Below are 18,475 nucleotides of genomic sequence, written 5' to 3'. Positions count from 1 at the left end.
CTTAAAACAATGCACTTGGCTCCCAATCACTTCAATGGAACAGAGCTGTAGTACTACACAAACGCTATGGAGAAGGGCAGCGCTGTGTGGAAGAACGCGGCCATGTTTTACCAAACCCTTTTAACCCTTTCCGATCCTATTTGTATCCTGGTTTTCCTAGGGGGCTTACTCTTTTTCTGCTCTTATACAACGGCGCTATATGCTGGCTAAAGCCAGTACTGCATGAGGTGACACGTTGGATAGGCTCCGACAGCGGAGAGGCTGACAATATACAGTAAGAGAACCCCAATGGGTGCCTTCCAACATCGGAGCCGTACAGCCTTAAATCATAATGTATTTAGACGTCAGACAATGGATTGGAAAGGGTTAACCCCTTGGGGCTTATTTACACGAACGTATATCAGCCAGCATTTTCACGGCCGGCTGTTTTGCCAACTGGAAAACGGCAAAGTCTGATTCGGCTTCAAAGAAGGACAAGTGGGTTGATGCCACACAATTTAATAATACAAATGAATAAATTATAAAAATAAGACTAAGTTACATAAGAATAGGTGTTATTGCATAAACGTTTTGTCAACAATTCTTAAGGCTCTGGGTGATGTAAGTGTTGATGCAACCATTGTTTAAGTATACTTATCGGATTTCTGCATCACCCTAAGAAGCAACGGCGAAAAGTAGGGAACAGGGGGCCTCTTGGGAACGACGCTGTGAGGGGGCATCCCCAGTGCTTCTCACTCCCCAAACCCTCTCCTGTCCTTTATACTAGTATGATCTATAGCATCGCAAATATCAATGCATAGAGTTGCTTGTCTGAAAAGGTCACAATCCGAATTGACCATTAACCAGATCAGACAAACAAGACTGATTCTTAAAACAATGGCAGCACTAAGCTGCAAATATACGTAAGGCTCTAGTTCAGTCTTAAGACAATGATGATAGATTTGCATGATTAATTGAACAATAGATCACAAGATTTTATAGACAATGGTGGTAGAATTACAAGACAATGGTGACACTATGTGCTGGCATTAACATGGTCTCCAGCAAGTCCAATATACAATCCTTATAATTTATGCAGTGAACATTCATGGCTGTATGGATACAAGATGGAGGGTTACAAATAGCCAATTATATTTGCACCACACTGGCTAATATGTGCTTTCATCTGAGCAGTCCCCCCCCCCCCCCTCCCCCTCACTGGCTCTGTTTCTCTCCTCCCCTCCGAGCTGTTTGCAATGGGAGTGGATGGGATGGGCGGAGCTAAGCTCCCACCTCCTCCCCACCCCTTGTCCATATCCAGCAATGGGGGTGTGCGGGACAGAGCCCCGCCCCTGTCCCACCCCCTCCTATTGCAAACAGCAGAGTGGAGAAGAGAGGCAGAGGGCCGGTGGGGAGGAACTGCTTAGATGGAAGCGTATATCGGCCGGCCTTGAAACCGCCAGCCGATATACGCTCGTGGGAATAAGTCCTTAGTGACAGCCTTATAGTGTTTTAACGTCCTGCCACTGCAGGACATGCATGGCAGGAGATTCCGGGGTGTTCTTCCTTCATACATCCCAGGCACCAGCTGTTCTTACAGCTAACACCCGGCGGCAACAGCCTTTTAAATGCTGCTGTCAATTCTGACAACGGCATTTAAATCCCCTGAACGATGTTCTTGGGTCCCGTCCCGTGCTATAGCATTGCATCATACTGCAGGAGCGATCAAAGCATCGCAACTTGTTGTCCCCTCTGGGGACTAAAAAAAAAAAGGTAAAAATAAGATCAATAAAGTTTTGTTAATTATTAAAAAGAAGAAAAAAGTAATAAAACAAAAAACAAAAACTTTCCCATATTTATAATAGAATATCAATAAATCAAAAATACATACTTTTATGGACGCAGCTATACCAAATAACACATTCTTTCCCCCGCACGGTGAACGTGATCAGAAAGTCAGAAACACGCTTTTTGTTTACCTTATTTCCAAGAAAAAATGCAATAAAAAGCGATCAGAAAGTCATATGTATTCCAAAATGGTGCCAACGAAAACTACAGGACGTGCCACAAAAACTGAGCCCTCACACAACTGTTGATGGAGAAAATAGAAAAAAACTATTGTGCGCAGAAGATAGCGGCAGAAAATTTTAAAAAATTTAATATCTTTGAAAAAAAATACTAGTACGGCAAAACAAAAGTAATTTTTTGGTATCGTAGTAATTGTACATAGAATAAAGTTATGTCATTTTTGTTGAAGTTGGTGCGCCGTAAAAACAAGATGCACCAAAAGGTTTTTCAGTACATTTATATGGAACATTTAAATAGTACCATTAAAAAATATAACTCGTATTGCAAAACACAAGCCCCCATACAGCTACGTCGATAGATAAAGGGTTACAATTTTTTTAAAGGGGGGGGGGGGGGGGACAAAAATAGAAAAAACCAACAAAGCCCAGTCACTAAGGGGTTAAGCAGTGATTTGCAAGTGCCGAGAATTTTCGGAATCGTATATTTTCTTTTCTGCGAACACTGCTAGAAGCAAGAAGTGTTGTCCTTACTGTTTGCAATGTGAAAACAATGACTGACACTATTCTAAAACAATGTTACCTGTCTTCCAAAACTAGTGCTTAGTCTTTTTTTTTTAACTTTGTTTTATTTAACAGAATACAAAATTACGGTACAGAGCACATTTGTTTAGATAAAAGCATTATACATAGCATTGAGTATTTCTTTGCGAATAATATATATGCGTACAAATACAATTAAATTTGTTCTGCACCTACATAAACTGGACATTAAAATATTGCTTTTTTGTTTAATTTTACTTGGTTGCTTACTGAACAGTTGAATAACAGTAAGGGGGGGAGGGAGTATTGGGAAGCCCGCGCCGGGCAGTCGCTCAGTGCCTTATGAAAAAGACAAGGGGGATATATCAGAGATACAAATGGAATGTGGGTAGGGATAAGGAACATGTGGAGTGTAGATGGGGGAGGGGAAGGATAAGAGTCTGGATAAATCTCAGGTTGCTGATAAAGTTTGTCGGTTGATGAGCCAAAGGCCCCAGATCTCCTGAAACCTGCCAGGGCATCCCCTGTTCTTATAGATAATTTTTTCAAATGGAGTGACATCATTTATTAATTTTATCCATTGTGTTAGTAGGGGTGGATCTGCAGCCATCCAGTGCAGTACCACCACCTTGCGGGCCAGGAACAGTATTTTCTTGAGAAAGATGCGTGTATATTTGGGCCATTGATCTTCCGGCAGTAAACCAAATAGAATTATCCTGGGATCCATTGATATAGTAAATGGGGATAGTAAAAGTGAGTTTGTAAAGGCTGTAATGTCAGACCAGAAGTTGTTTATTGGTGGGCAATCCCAAATTAGATGCCAGAAATTCGCCCCGGGTTGGTGGCATCTGTGGCATGAGTTTGATGGGATGTTGCCCATTTTGTGTAATCGGCTAGGGGTGAGATAAGCTTGATGGATTATATATAGTTGGATCAGTTTATTATTCACAGCAGGAGAGACAGACAGGTGGGATTCCATGATGTCTGTCCAATCATCAGTTGTAAGGGATGGGATAGCGAGGGTCCATTTATTAAAGACTGGAAGCGGGTTGTGGCTTATTTTGGCTGAAAGCAAATGTGTATAGAGTGCCGAAATCAGGCCCTTGGGGCCCTGAGATTTAAGGATTCCGATGGTAGGGAAATTGGATATCTGAGTAGAATTGGGGGGGAACTGAGTGGTCAGTGCGTGCCTAAGTTGAAAAAATCTGAATAGCTGGAGGTGTGGGGATTGTATTGAGTCGCGCAGCTGAGTGAATGTAGGGAGTACACCATCTGTGTATACATCTCTCAGTGAGATGACCCCCAAACTCCTCCAATATTGGGGGTCTGGGACTGACTGCAGAGCCGCCAGGCCTGGATTATTCCAGAGAGGTAGATCGGATACCGTATCAACGAATTTCTGGATAGATTTTGTTTCTCTCCATACACTCAGCGCCAGTCTGTGGATTGGCAATAAATCTGAGGGGTTTGAACAATCAGGGAACTCCAGATACGCCAACAGATTGCCGCTCTTCACTTGATGTTCAAGGTATTGGTCTGTGGTGGGTTTTCCTGTGTTTTGGAACCACGGACGGATATTGCGAAGCTGGCCAGCTAGATAATATAGTCTGAGGTCTGGGAGGGACATTCCAGCCTGGTTCTTGGGTCTCTGCAGTGACATTAGACTTAGTTTGCGTCTCGATGAGCCCCAAATAAATGAGGAGATGTGGGAGTTTAGGGAATGGAAGTATCGTTTGGGGACTATCGTAGGCATGTGTTGTAGTATATATAGGCATTTCGGCTGTATAGCCATTTTGACTAGGTTAATGCGTCCTGCAACTGATAGGGGCAACCTGGACCATTGTTTAAGTTTGTGTCTGATGGTTTCAAATAGAGGGTTAATGTTTTCTTCCAGGGCTTTGTTGTGGTTTCGGGTTATATTTATCCCAAGATATTTAAACGTGGATACCACCGCCAGGCCATATCTAGCTACTGAGGGGTCTATCACAGGATTCTGATCCATGTATAGGATCGTGGATTTGGACCAGTTAACTTGTAGACCTGAGTATTGGGCGAATTTGTCTATGTGGTGTAGGGCCTGGGGGAAGGAGGTTTCAGGGTTAGATAAGAAAAGGATTGTGTCATCGGCATAAAGGCCTACCTTACTCTCCAGGCCCCCCCACTCGATTCCGGTCACGGCAGGAGTGGATCTCAGGCGAATCGCCAGAGCCTCTATGGCTATGGCGAATAAAGCCGGGGATAGCGGGCAGCCCTGACGGGTGCCCCTGGTCAACGAGAAATCAGCCGATGGAATACCGTTCACAGACACGTTAGCGCTTGGGGATTTATATATGATCCTGATCCAGTGTATGAATTGGGGACCGAAACCGAAGCGGTGGAGGCAGGCCTCCAGAAAGCTCCACTCCAGGGAGTCGAAGGCTTTCATCATGTCCAGTGATGCGAGGGCCCAGGGCATATTAAATTTAGTACCAATCTGAATAGCGGTCTGGACCTTCCGTATATTGATCGTTGTAGACTTCCCAGGCATGAAGCCAGTTTGGTCTGGGTGTATAATAGAGAGAATAACTTGGTTTAGTCTAGTTGCTAGGACTTTGGTTAGAATTTTATAGTCTGCGTTAACTAGCGATATGGGTCGATAGGAGCTACAATCTAGTGGGTTTTTGTTAGGCTTTAGTAAAACGATTATGGTGGCTTTATAAAATGAGGGGGGAAGGGAGTTGCCTAGCTGGGCCTGGAGTAATGTTTCGAGTAGTAATGGGGTGAGGTGTTCGCTATATTTTTGGTATACTTCAATAGGAAGGCCATCTGGGCCCGGGGATTTGTTCAGTGCCATATCTTGGATGGTTTGCTGAATTTCTTCTAGGGAGATAGGAGCCTCTAGAAGCGCAGTTTGGTCAGCATCGAGTGTTGGGAATACCAGATCTTGAAGGTAGTTGAGGGAGTCTGTAGTGGATTTGTTAGTAGAGGAGTTGTAGAGATTGGCGTAGAATTCCCTAAATCGTTCTGTAATGGACTGGGCGTCGGTGAGCATCTCGTCTTGTGTATTTTGGATTTTAAGGATAGTGTTGGACTGGCCCTCCCGTCTGATGAGATTAGCCAGAAGGTGGCTTGATTGGTTCCCCAATTCAAAGTAATATTGTTTGGTAAAGAATAGTTTGCGTTTGGTTTTTTCGTGGATTTGAATTTTATGAAGGCGGGACATGCCAAGCCATGCTACTTTGTTGGAGTCTGTAGGGTCTGAAATATATAATCTTTCCGCCTCCACAGCCTGGGCCTCAATATCGCGGTCGGACTGGGATGTGGTTTTTTTAATATGGGTGATGGCAGATTTTAAACAACCCCTGAGGTAAGCTTTGAGGGTATCCCATTTCAGGGCATAGTGGGTGTTGTTGTTGTGGACGTCCAGAAAGGTTGCTATATGGGCGGGTGTTTGGTCTTCAGTATCGATGAGTTTAAGCCAGAATGGATGGATTTTCCAGGTGGGGATGATCTTATATTGGGGAAATTTTAAGGATAGTAATAACGGGCAGTGATCCGAGATGCCTCGCGGGCAGTGTGTTATGTTGGATAGGTGAATTGCTAGAGCTGGGGAGCTGAATATATAATCAATTCTGGACAGAGTATTATGTCCCTGGGAGTGGCAAGTGTATTCCTGGGTAGTGGGGTGATTAATGCGCCAGAGATCCACCCATCCCACACCATCAATTAGCTGTTGCAGGGGAGATTTAGCTGTGGCCGGTGCTGTGGAAGATGCATGGAACCTGTCTATATCCGAATCCATTACCTGATTGAGGTCCCCCATACAGATGACACTTGCCAGGGGGTATTGGTGGGCGAATGCTATGGCCGCTTGCAATGGATATTGATTGTTATGGGGTGGGTTATATATACACAAGATGGTATAGGGCCTAGAGTCTATTTCAGCATATACGAAGATGAATCTCCCTTCCGGGTCTCTACGGGTGCTAATAGGGTTCCATCTGACTGCTTTGTGGATAAGGAGTGATACCCCCCTAGAGGAGGAGGTGTGGAAGGAGTGGCTTACCCATTGGACCCACGGTTTTTTAAGAAGTTCGGCTTTTTCTATGGTGAGATGAGTTTCCTGTAGACATACAATGTGAGGGTTAAATTGTTTAATGTATGAAAACACAGCTTTGCGCTTGGCGGTGGTACCCAGGCCTCTCACATTCCAGCTAAAACATGTTAACGACATTTAGGTGGTGTAGGTCGGTAGTTCCCAAGTGGGGTATTTAAGAGCGACAGCATTTTACGTGTAATGGTGGAATAATTGCACCAGCGCGGACTCTCCGGGAATTTAACAAAAACTGAACTATAATCACACAAACATTTAACATGTGACATTCCGATTGACTATTATAGCGGGAATGTCAAGAGGAAAAACTTTAAGTTACGCTCTAACGAGAGGGTAACGGTTGTTACGAGTAGGGGAAATTCCTTTGGCCTTAAGGGAAGTGGTGGCATCGACTGAGACTTATAAATTTTTTGCGTCTTATTTATTATGCGCTAGAATCCCGATTTGGGAGTTGTTAAATATTAATTGCACATTGTTCCCAGTAGGCCAGGGGAATTATACAAATAACATTGTAAGTAAGATTTAGAGTATAGCTACGGCGTGTTCAGGAACCAGCGTCCGCGGATAGTCTGGGATGCATCTGGAGCCATTCCATGGCTTCGGCTGGTGATTGCATGAAGAGGGCTTTTCCGTCCGCTACGATGCGCAGACGGGCAGGGTAGGCCATGGAGTAAGGGATGTTTCTGTCCTTGAATTTTTTCTTGACCTCTATAAAGGTGGCTCTCTGCTTCTGTAAGTCCGCGGAAAAGTCAGGAAAGATGGAGATCACCGAATTGTTGTATTTAAGTGGGCCTTTAACTCTAGCTTGACGCAGTGCGATGTCACGGTCTCTGCAGTTTAGAATCCTTGCCAGGAAGGGGGGCGGGGGTTTGGCTGGTACGCGATGGGCTCTCTCCACGGTGAAGGAGGCCGAGAAGATGTCGTTCCCCAGCATAGATTTTAGCCAGTTCTCTGTAAATGTCTCCGGTTGGGAGCCCTCCGCTCGTTCCGGCAGGCCAATTATCCGTAGGTTATTACGGCGGAGGCGATTTTCTAAGTCGTCCATCTTGGACTGACAGAATTCTGATTGTTTGGTAGCTTTGTGTATTGCTGCTGGGAGTGGCCTCAGGGAGTCTTCAATATTAGAAACGCGGTCTTCCATCTCACTCATTCTGCCTCGCATATTATGCAAGTCCTGCCTCAGGAGGGAAACATCTGCTTTGATTTCGTCTATTTTGCCCGTGAGAGAGGATTTGCAGGCATTGATAGCTTCAAGAAGTTGTCGCATAGTGGGTTCTGGGGTCTGCCCCAGGTCTGTCTCGCTCTCTCTCGCCTGGGTAGTACGCGAAGGACGTGGTGAGTGTTCAGGTGTCTCTGTCCGGGAGAATTCTTTAAGTTTCTCGGCTGCAGTGCTACCTTTGGCTCGGGTACTCATGTTGAACAGATATTAAGCGAGAAAGATAATTGAGGCTGTAAGAGCGAGGCTCTGCGATGTTATTGAGAGAGGGTGTATGGGGTTGGAGAGGGGCCCTGCCCGTACTGTTTTGAAGGGCTGAGTGGCTTGAGACACCTGGCGGTGTTAGTCGGGCACAGTCAGCCGCTGAGGGTGTAGGCTGTGGGCCCTGAAACGTTGTATGAGGGCCTGGATTACGGTCCTGTCGGTCTGGCGGGAGGTGGTATTGACGAAGACGTGAAGATTAGGCCCCAGAGGTTCGGTAAGGGTCTTGGGGTGACTCCAGGGAGATAGCCCTCGGGCCTCAGGTAGATGCCTTAATAGGCCAGTTATTCCCGCTGTCTTTTGCGCTGTTTGTCAGCGGCTGTCTCGGGTGCCCGGATTTGTGGGGGGCTGCGATGCAGCCTCTGCTGTCTTATGGGGTGTCCTGCCAAGGGCTTTATCTGGGTGCCGCTCCCCGTGCGCCGGGCAACCCCCTCCCCCAATGCAGCCCAGGGGATGTCAATCTCCCGGGCAATGGTTCCCAGGTTTACTCACAGTTCTTGGTCTCCCAGAGCAGGGGCTCAGCAGTGGATGGGGCTTGCCAAGGGTTTGTGCTCCGGCGAGCAGGCTGGTATAGCGCAGCAGCGCGGCAGCTCCGGCCGGCGCGCCGCTGGTCTGGTGAGTCCCGTCTGGCAGGAGAAAAGAGCCAGCACGTGGTGTGTTCAGGGCTTGCAGGCAGAGGGTTCGTCCGGGGCTCCGTCAGCGGGACGTTACAGGAGCGTTCCGGCAGCAGGATTAATTCTCGGCGCTTCAGCCGAGGTGTCCCGTCGGAGACCGGGAGATGGCCCTTATCTAGGGCTGTGTGCGGCCGCTCGAATCGCGGGGGGGCTGGGCGGCGCGGTCCGGCGCGGCCGCCTGCGCCGCCGATATTTTAAAGCCGCGGGTTGCTGCACCGCCGTCTTCAGATGCCGGGGGCCGGTCCCGAAGGTGTAGCGGGGGTGTGCGCGTCCAGCGGCTCCGTCGCGCAGCGCCGCCGGGTCGCGGCTGAGAGTGCCGGCAGGGCGATGGCGAGCAGTTACTCCCGCGCCTCGCTCCGAGCTTCCCGCCGTCCGGTGGGAGCCTGGAGGCGCCGCTGTTCCTCGCTCCGCAGCTGCAGCAGGGTGTGCAGGTCCCGTCGGTGCCTCAGGGAGGTGAGTGGAGCAAATTAGGCCAGGATTTTTGCAGGATATTAAGGGGTCCCCTGGGGAGCTTCACTTAAGTGCGACCGGCCATCTTGGTCGCAGGCCACGCCCCCCCTAGTGCTTAGTCTTAGGCCGGTGTCACACGGGCGTTACGGATTTGCACATGCATCTGCATGTATTACTGTACTTTTTGCGTGACCAAAAAAAACCCTGCATGCAAACATGCTTCAATTCATTGAAATGGGCAGTTAGTGTAATTAGTTCAATATCTGCTCTTTCCTTATGCAAATGCTAATCCTAGTTGGCCAATTAAATGTTCATAATTAGTAAAATGAACCCTCTAGAGTAATTACACACAAGGACTGTTCTTTTACTCTGGTCCCTCCATAACCAGTTTCTATGGTGCTCTCTAAGGAATGGTACTTGGAGAGGAGCGGTCACCCCTCCTGACTCGGCCATTTCAGTACTTACTGTATATTCCCAATGAAATAATCGTGGAGCATCTATATTTTTAGATCTGTGAAATGTTCAAGTTTTTCATACATTTTTAGTAGGAATAACAGAAAAACTGATCACTGGGTGTTACCAGTCCGCCGCTATCCCTGGCACAGAGGTCTAAGAACAGATTCTCCAGAACTGACGTGTCTAAGCAAAACAGCTGACAGATCCTCTCGAACCCCACAGGAAATGCTCTGGCCACACGTGTGCAGTTAGGGCCCTTCTATACACATTTGTGACCACTTTTCCAATCCCTTCTGTTGGACAGAGGGAGATGGCAGAGCACATCGAATTTTTTTTTTTTTTTTAACCTACCCCCCCCCCCCCCTCTCTTAAAAGTGAATAGTGGTGGTCATACATGTGCACTGCCACTCCATTCGCTTCAGGCATTTGGGGGTGATGTTCTCTATTGCTGAGGGTCCCACCGAATAGACCCCAGCAATCACATAAATGTTATTGGTGATTAAAAAAATAAATAAAAATCTCATTAACAATCACCACCACTTTTTGTAGTGCTAAGCCAGTTGGGCAACCCAGGCCATAAGTCGCAGTGATATGGTAATATGAGGCAGACCTTGGTGACAAATTTCCCTGATCTCGGTTATTTATAAAAATGAGTTTCCCTGAAAATAAACCCTACCCTGATTTGGGGGGATTATCGGGTGGGCTTGAAATACAAGCTCTACCCCAAAAATAAGCCCTAGCTGAGTTACATTTAAAAAAAAAATAATACATTACCTAGTAGCCGCAGTCCGTGTCCTCCCACTTGCAGTCCTCAGCCACCGGCGACAGATCGCTTCCTGGTTCCGAGGTTCATAAATCCCGCCTCCAGGAAGTGATGGCTCGCTTGGTTCATCGAGCGCTGCATCAATTGCTTCTTAGAGCGCTGCTCAGCCAAGCAGCCATCACGTTGTGGAGGGGGGATTTTTGAATTGGCTGAGCGGTGTTCGTCTCTGCATCTCCGGCGGCCATAGCTATGTCTGCTGCAGAGTGATGAGAAGCCACTGCCAAAGACTCCTCCAGTAATTGCGGGTGCCCTCTAATGGCATCTGTTGCTTTTTATGTCTGAATTTTTGTTGAGCGTTGTGCCGGGAAAGTAGGAAAAAAATTGACCTTATTTCTATCTTTCAATTTTAATGTGTTTTTAATTAATTTTCTCTTTTTTTCATAGACCGTCTATAAATGTGACTTCCTGAACTTGCAGATCCAGAGGCCACTTCAGCTTGCACCGGATGCTGTTGACGCGTTCCTGAAACAGCTGAAGAGTCCCGTAGATTACTTACCTGCTGAACTGTTCCATGTTGTAGTGTTCTCTCTCCTCCTCTCTTACTTCCCTTCACGGTACCAGCGGTGGATTTGTTGTAAGAAGGCTCACGAACTCCTTGACCTCCATGGTTTGCTGCTCATTATTACTCCAGATTCTTCTCATCAGAATCGCCATGCAATGATGATGAAAAGCTGGAAGATTGCCATTGAATCTCTTGGCTTCAAACGTATGACCTACTCCAAGTTTTCTCATATGCATCTTATGGCATTTAGAAAAACCTCGCTGAAAACCACAAGTGATCTGATTACAAGGAACTATCCAGATATGCTCTACATCCCTCAAGATTTCAATACGGTGGCAGAAGAGGAGTCTTTAAGCCCTTGTTATACGCGATCTGAAGTGGAAGATGAACAAATAGCATATACGTTTTCGGAGTTGCCAGATGCTCATTATGATTCGGACTCTGGAGAAAGTCAGACCAGCTCAATGTCCTTCTATGAGTTTGAGGATCCTATACTACTGAGCTCCTGAGCTGGGATGAGGCTGGGGGTTTTCGATGCCAATAACAAGGCAGAGACTTGAATCAACATAAAGTTTACAGTTTGCTATTTTTCCTACTCCTGTATTTTTACTGTTGCAAAGATCTGGAAAAATACTTTGTAGTAACTGCGATATGGTTAGAGCATTTTCTTCTTTGTTTTAGTAAGAACACAAGGTACTTCTTCTCTGTTGGTGTCTGCACCGGAAGCATGCCTTCTTCACATGCATATCTCCTTGCATCACACTTTGCAGATCATTAAGCTCTGAGTGGTGCAGGTAGAAGAGCGAGAACACTGCATTTACATTTCACAAGCTTGGAAATTCTTGCTTCTGAATTACGTTTCAATGGGAACCTGTCGGCTTGAACATGTTGTCCGCACTGCCGGCCACGTGTTAAAGAGCAAGAGGGGCTGAGCAGTGATTTTGCTAGAAAAGTTTCAGTATAAGTTCTATTTTGACTCATTTAAGTCCCTGCTTAGAGGTCCAATGGGCGGTCGGATCAGTGATTCAGAAAAAGAAACACTTTATCCAGCGCTCAAGCAGGGGACAGGTGGACACTTCTTAGACCAGATTAGAGATGAAGTAGTTTATTGCAGCAACTTCATCTAGAATCTGGTCTAAGAAGTTTCCACCTGTCCCCTGCTTGAGCGCTGGATAAAGTTTTTCTTTATCTGGATCCTTTATGAAGGAGGACCATCTAGTGTTGGCTGTATGCCCACCGGGATGTGGAGGTGGTAGCGGGAGTCCCCAGGAGGGTACCCCGCTACACACCGGGTAAGTCCTTTCATCTATTCTTTATCGTGAATAACACTGTCCTGGATTTGCTGTGGAGCGCTGTCCTGATTGTTCATTTGGATCAGTGATTAACATATCTGTATATGACTGCAAATGCAGAAATAACTATCACTGGGCAACATATACATTTTTTTTCCACAAGAATGTTTAATGGTGATTCTAGTAGTATTTCACCTACTGAACTCAAATATGTTAGAATTTTTCATCCAGGCAGGTTTTTTAGTGACACGTTTTTAAGTTTTATAAAAGTAATACGTAAGTCAATGGAAGCTGTCTGTCCCGCAGTACTTTCGCTGTGAGAGGAACTATTGGATTCTACTACTAGAATCGCCATTAAATGTTTTTGTGAAAGAAAAAAGTCTTGTTTTTTAGGCCAGTGTTCTGAATCACTGATGGGACCGCCCATTGGAACTCTATAAAAACAGAACGAGATAAAATGAGTAAAATATGAGTTATACTGAATCTTTTCCAATATCGTCAAGCAAACTCGTGTTCACAGTAGTTTTCAAACAGAAACGTATCCCCCTTCCACATGGATATACAGAGACCAGTGTCCACACCCCTTCCTCAAGTGTGACGTGTTCTTGGATAAACATGTACGGAATCTTTTCCCATCCTCCTGCTCTATAACGTACTTCTGGCAGATCTGACGCCGTGTTCTATGTGACGGGGCTCCTTTAATGTGCACTAGTCCATAGCAGATGATACATGGTCTACCTGCTTGGGGAATGCTTTTCAATAGAATTGCTTCCAAATTATCAAAGAAAGGAGGAAAGCAATGTGTATATATTGTACACAATAACTTGTGTAAATCCTAATGGAGCAAGTGTTGGCTTTTTTAACCCCTTCGTGACCACCCTGTTTCGTGCCTTAAGGACCATGCGACTTTTTTTTTTTTTTTCTCTCCATTGTCGCATTGCAAGAGTTATAAATAGTTGACATAGCCATATGAGGGCTTTTTTTCTGGGACGAGTTGTATAATTCAATGACACCACTCTGAGGTACCTATAATGTGTTGTATACTTTTTTTTTTTTTTTTTTTTTTTTCTGGGAGGGGGTTGAGTGTTCAGAAGTTTTGCCACTTCTTTTGTTTTTACAGCGTTCACAATTTGGTAAAAATGGCAAAACTTCTCTGGATCAGCATTACTGTGATAGCTAGTTCTTCTTTTTTTTTTTCCACTAGTTTCACACAATACAAACATGTTTCAAAGAACAACGATTGAATCTCCGTTACCGCATTCTAAGACCCATAAACACTTTAGTATTTCTGGCAAAAATGGCTGTGTCCCCAGCTAAAATACTGAGGAATGGGTACAGCGGCCCCAAAACATGTCTATTGTATGCTGGATTAACTCTTAATAAAAACAGAGGAGTCGAGTTTAAAAATACATCTCGTGCCTCTTTAAGAATAGGGATTGCGCCTACGACCACTTTTTTTCTTACATTTATTCCATGTACTTGCACGTCCTCCTGGGAAGGTGTGAGGTTTTGTGGACTGGCTGCACCCTCTCAGAATCATCAGGAATCGATCACTCTCACTTCCATAGATAGAATTAAAGGAGGCCAATATAAAATACAATGCCCAAACTAAAACCTCAGTTTATAGACTTGGGAACTCCTTTTTTTTTTCCCCTCTCCTCTTTTATTAGACTGGGAGGCGGGATGTGACAGGCTGAGTCATATGATAGTTGCCATGGAAACCCATTGGTACCTTGCAATTGCACTGCGGGGTGACAGCCCCTCCCCCTGTCGTCCAACATTCTCTAGTTGCTTTTGATTGTGGCATGTTAAGGAATAAACTGACAGGATCTGAGGTTTCTTGCTTCCTGGCAGTTAGAGCAAGAGCCTGGATGTCAGTAGTCAGCCAAGCCACCACCTTAAAAAGATGTATGTGCAGATTTAATGGCAATTAGTGAGTAAAAAGGCGTATTGCGGTCACAAAGGGGTTAAAGAGTACCCACACTTTTTTTAATGAACAGAATAGGCGATTCTAAGCATTTTGCTGAGCCCCTGTCTGTGAAGCGGGCTGGGCGGCAAGTGAGTGAGATTTGAAGGGAAGAAGCCATCTGCAGGATAGAACAGCTTCCCTTCACAGCGCTCAGGGACATCGGCAGCATATGAGTGGGTATGACAGTGACGCACATGGATGGGGGGGGGTTAGAGAGTGGGACGCAGTGTTTATCAAAATAAAATCTATCTAATCTCCTTCATAGACTGTCATACACAACCGAACACTTGTCTGTATCTGTCTATAGAGGACACTGCAGCCACACCTGCTATGCAGATAGCTGGAGACTGATTTCTTAAACCAGTCTGCACCTAGCTGCATAGCAGAAGTTGTGATTTGTTTTTTTAAATGTGCAGAATAGGTGAGTCTAAGAATTTTTACAATGTTTTTATCAGCCTATTCCTTACATTTTTAATATCTTGCAAAAATGCTTAGAATTGCCTATTCTGTGCATTAAAAAAAAAAAAAATTTAAATGCGAGTCCTCTTTTTAGTATTGCACAGCTGAGTTGGGTAGAAGGCTGGATTCACACACTGCGTTTTTTGTTGCTTTTTTTTCTGCTTTGGTACTTCAAAATGTAAAAAAAAAAACACATGAACAACGCTAAAGTGCTGTGGAAACCGCTTAAAACTCTTGGCGTTTTTTATGATCATTGAAAATGCTGCAATAAAAGGGTGAAGGAGCCTCCGAGGTCTGGGTGGCGTATGTTGCACACAGTGTTCTTATGATCCGGTAGAGATTTTGGACGTTTTTGAGTTGTTATGCTTTCTGTTCTATTATACCTCGTTTTGTAACTTTGCACTGGAAAAAAGTTTGATTTTGCTGTTCTGATATAAATAAGTTATTTTTCAGTTAGTTTTTAGTAGTTGTGAACAATTCTACAGATGCTTGATATTGACTTTTTTGAGAATGTTAAGCATTACGAGTTATTGGTACCACAATACAGAAATATTTGAATTTAATATTTTCATTGATCAATGCTATTAAGCTCTGCTACAATATTGTCTTCCTAATAAAACCTAAAACTATATTAAGCAATCGGAATTTGTGGATCATTTACTTGTCAGAATCCATCTGATACAGAATGTGTCCTAGATCACAAGGAAATCCTTTACTCTTAGGCTGGGTTCACATGGGACGGATTTTCAGCAGAATTCTCGCGGATTGGCCGCACCAGAAAACCGCAGCTGTGAGTTTTGCAACGGCTTCACTGCCTGCATTTCCGCTGCGGCCATCTCTACCAATAGAAAGAGAGGCTGCTGCGGAAAAAAAAGACATGCTGCGTATTTAATTTCCGTGCCGCGTGGACATTTCTGCACCATTTGTCCACAACAGACTGGCCGCAAAATCTCGTCCTGTTTGCTGGCTATTGTTAAAATCGCGATCGTGCAAAATTGCGATTTTGAGAGAAATTGCGCTCTTGCGCGATCGCGATTTTAACATTACAAGTCCCATAGAGCCCTGCAGAAAAAAAAACGCGAATTTCGCAATGGAAGAAAAAACTGTAGTGGGTAGGCCTCCTTCCCACGAGCGGCTTTCCGCCGCGTTGCCCGCAGCTATTAGGTTCTATCGAACCTAATAGCTCAGTTCTCACTGTGCGGAATTCCAACGCGGAATTCCGCACCATGAATTCACCCGTCCTCACCCGCGGCATGCTCTATTTGCCGCAGGTGTACGCGCGGACGACTTCCATTGCAGTCAATGGAAGCCGTCTGTCTACGCTATCTTCCGCTTTAGCACAGGGGAAGATAGCGTGAAAACGCTTCCCCGCCCACAGCCGCTGCGTCATGTGACGCGGTGGGCGTCACATGACGCGGCGGAGGTGGGCGGGGAAGCGTCTTGCGGGAGCAAGGACGCCGGATACGCAGGTAAGTATGGGGTCTCCTGGGGGGCGCCGTGATGGGCTCCGCCGCGGAATTTCACGGCGGAGCCCGTCATGGCTGTGTGCAGCCGGCCTTAAAGTTTTTAAACAAAAAAAAACAAAAAAAAAAAAGGAAGCCATAACAGGCAAGCAGGAATTGATTGAAGAATTGATCTTGTCTTGGGCACACAATATCTGTACGACTGAACATTGCAAGGAACCAGTTTCCTGTTACCATACAGCGTGGCGCGTCGCTCCGGCGGCCTGGAGCCCTGTGTCGAGGTTATCCCAGCAGCTGTGGGCGGCGGCATGGGCGTGTCCGCCCGTAGGGTGCCGCCCGCCCTCCTCCGTTCTTCTTATACAGCAGGGGGCGGAGTTGCCTCCTCCCACTCTCCGCCCCTGGGCGGAACCTTGTGGTTAAAAGACTGGCAGTGAAGTGAGCTCATTGCCAGTTATTGGTTCTGCATGCACCTAGCCAGTCTGTCTGCGGTTCTCCTCAGCCAGTCCCTAGTTGTCGGTCAGCTCCCTCTGGTCCCCTATTACTCTGTCTGTTTGTGTTGGTTCTGTTTGCCTCTAATCTAGTCTGGCCCAGTCAGTACTAGTTGCTATCCAGCACCCTGCCAGTTTGCCTGTGAGTCCCATCTCCAGCCTTGTGAGTTTTGTTGGTCTGATTCATCTGCCTCCTCTGTCGGCACTCTGTTCCCCCCATTAGGTAGTTTCCTGCTTGTCAGTCGCCAGGTCCCTAGCCAGGGCAGGGACCGCCGTCCAGTTGTCCGCCTGGGGTTAGCCAGGGCCGAGGCAAGTAGGCAGGGACAGTGGGGGTGCGGGAGATCAGGGCACCCCAACTGGCGCTCGGGGGGCAGAGTGCCGTAACATTTCCTCTATTCTATGCTTCAACAAGTTAAAGCGACCCTCTGGTCCTGCAGAGACATGGCCAAACCACTTCTCTGACTACCTGCTGCACAGGGAAATCTATCAGCTAATTTGAGCCCTGTAAATGATGCTGTGGGCTCACAGTATCTCACATACTCAGTCCAAGGAGGTATGTTTTATACTCGCCTTCCTCTCTGTTCCTCTCAAGTCAGCACTCAAGTCAGCCGCTGCAGTGCATTGAGCAGCATGTTAAGTAGTCCTCCCATTCTAAGCAATGGGGGACTACTTAGCGTGTCGCTCAATGTTCTACAGTGACTAGTTTAAGGCCGATGTCACACGACCGGATAGGGATTCTGTGAGCGTTCGATCCGCAGTAATACGTGGATCAATCAAATGCACTGGATTACACAATTCCCTTCACATTAGATAAATAGAATGCAGCATCTTCTATTTTACAGTGGAATCTGTGAAATGGAGCCCATTGTTCTCTATGGTCTCAAATATACCAGCAGCTCATACGCAATTACGCCCATACGGTCTGACCTAGTGTACATTTCTGGTACAATTTTATGCCAGCTTCTAGGGCGGCCATGCCGCCTCCAGACAAACCCTGCTCTTTAAAAAAAAAAAAAAATAGCGGGAATGACACAAAAAGAAGAAAAGTTGCTAATTTGGGGATACATACTCACTCAACAAAAATTTGTGGCTTTTTTTATGCCAGAAACTGGCATAAACATGTTTGTAAGTGTGCCCTACTGTGTGTCATGTGATTTGCCTGTATTGAGATACAATGCAAAACGACAATCTAAATGCTTCGTAATTAAGAGAAACAAAGAAAAAGTTTCTGTTAAAGCCCTTTTAGACACAATGATTTTCGCTCAAAAATCGCTCAGACATTTTTTTTTAGCGATAATCGTTGTGTGTAACTGCAGTGATATTGTGCAGTTTTCGTTAAGCCGTCACTGATCTTTCTGCATGCTGAAAGATCAGCAATCAGTTATTAAGAATTCACAGCGGGATACAGCTGATAGTATTGTTTCAGCTGTATCCCGCTCCCTGAAGACAGGCGGGGTATGAAGAACAGAGCGGTCCAGCTGTGTTCTCCATACCCTGTTCGGCTGTATAACAGCTGGGCGCTCCGAGTGGGAAACAGCTGGATGCGGAAGACAAGTGGTACCACCCCACTTGTCTTCTGCATCCTCCGCTCAGAGCGCAAGGGGATCGCACAACATTTGAGCGATCACCTTGCGCTGTAAAAAGAACAGCGATTATTACTATCTGCTAGGCTTATTGCTCGAAAATCGCTCAAATGATTTTTTGAGCGATAATCGTGTCTAACCCAGCCTTTAATTTGGCTGTGATCCAGTTTTGTGTCCATTAATCTTATTTAGTTTTGATA

At 45.8% G+C, this 18,475-nt stretch overlaps 1 protein-coding gene across 1 annotated transcript in view; it reads left to right on the top strand.

The window, feature by feature from the left end:
- The window catches only part of BMT2 (base methyltransferase of 25S rRNA 2 homolog), a 40,298-nt gene extending 28,193 nt beyond the window's left edge, over positions 1 to 12,105 (top strand). Inside the window, exon 5 of the mRNA XM_066589883.1 lies at positions 10,904 to 12,105. Within this exon, the coding sequence (XP_066445980.1) occupies positions 10,904 to 11,530 (627 nt within the window). The 3' untranslated portion in view covers positions 11,531 to 12,105. The remainder of the gene's footprint in view (positions 1 to 10,903) is intronic.
- Positions 12,106 to 18,475: the final 6,370 nt, after the last annotated feature.

The sequence above is a fragment of the Eleutherodactylus coqui genome, chromosome 2 (assembly GCF_035609145.1).
Source record: "Eleutherodactylus coqui strain aEleCoq1 chromosome 2, aEleCoq1.hap1, whole genome shotgun sequence".
Classification (NCBI taxonomy): Eukaryota; Metazoa; Chordata; class Amphibia; order Anura; family Eleutherodactylidae; genus Eleutherodactylus; species Eleutherodactylus coqui.
This window is presented reverse-complemented; position numbering and strand designations above follow the sequence as displayed.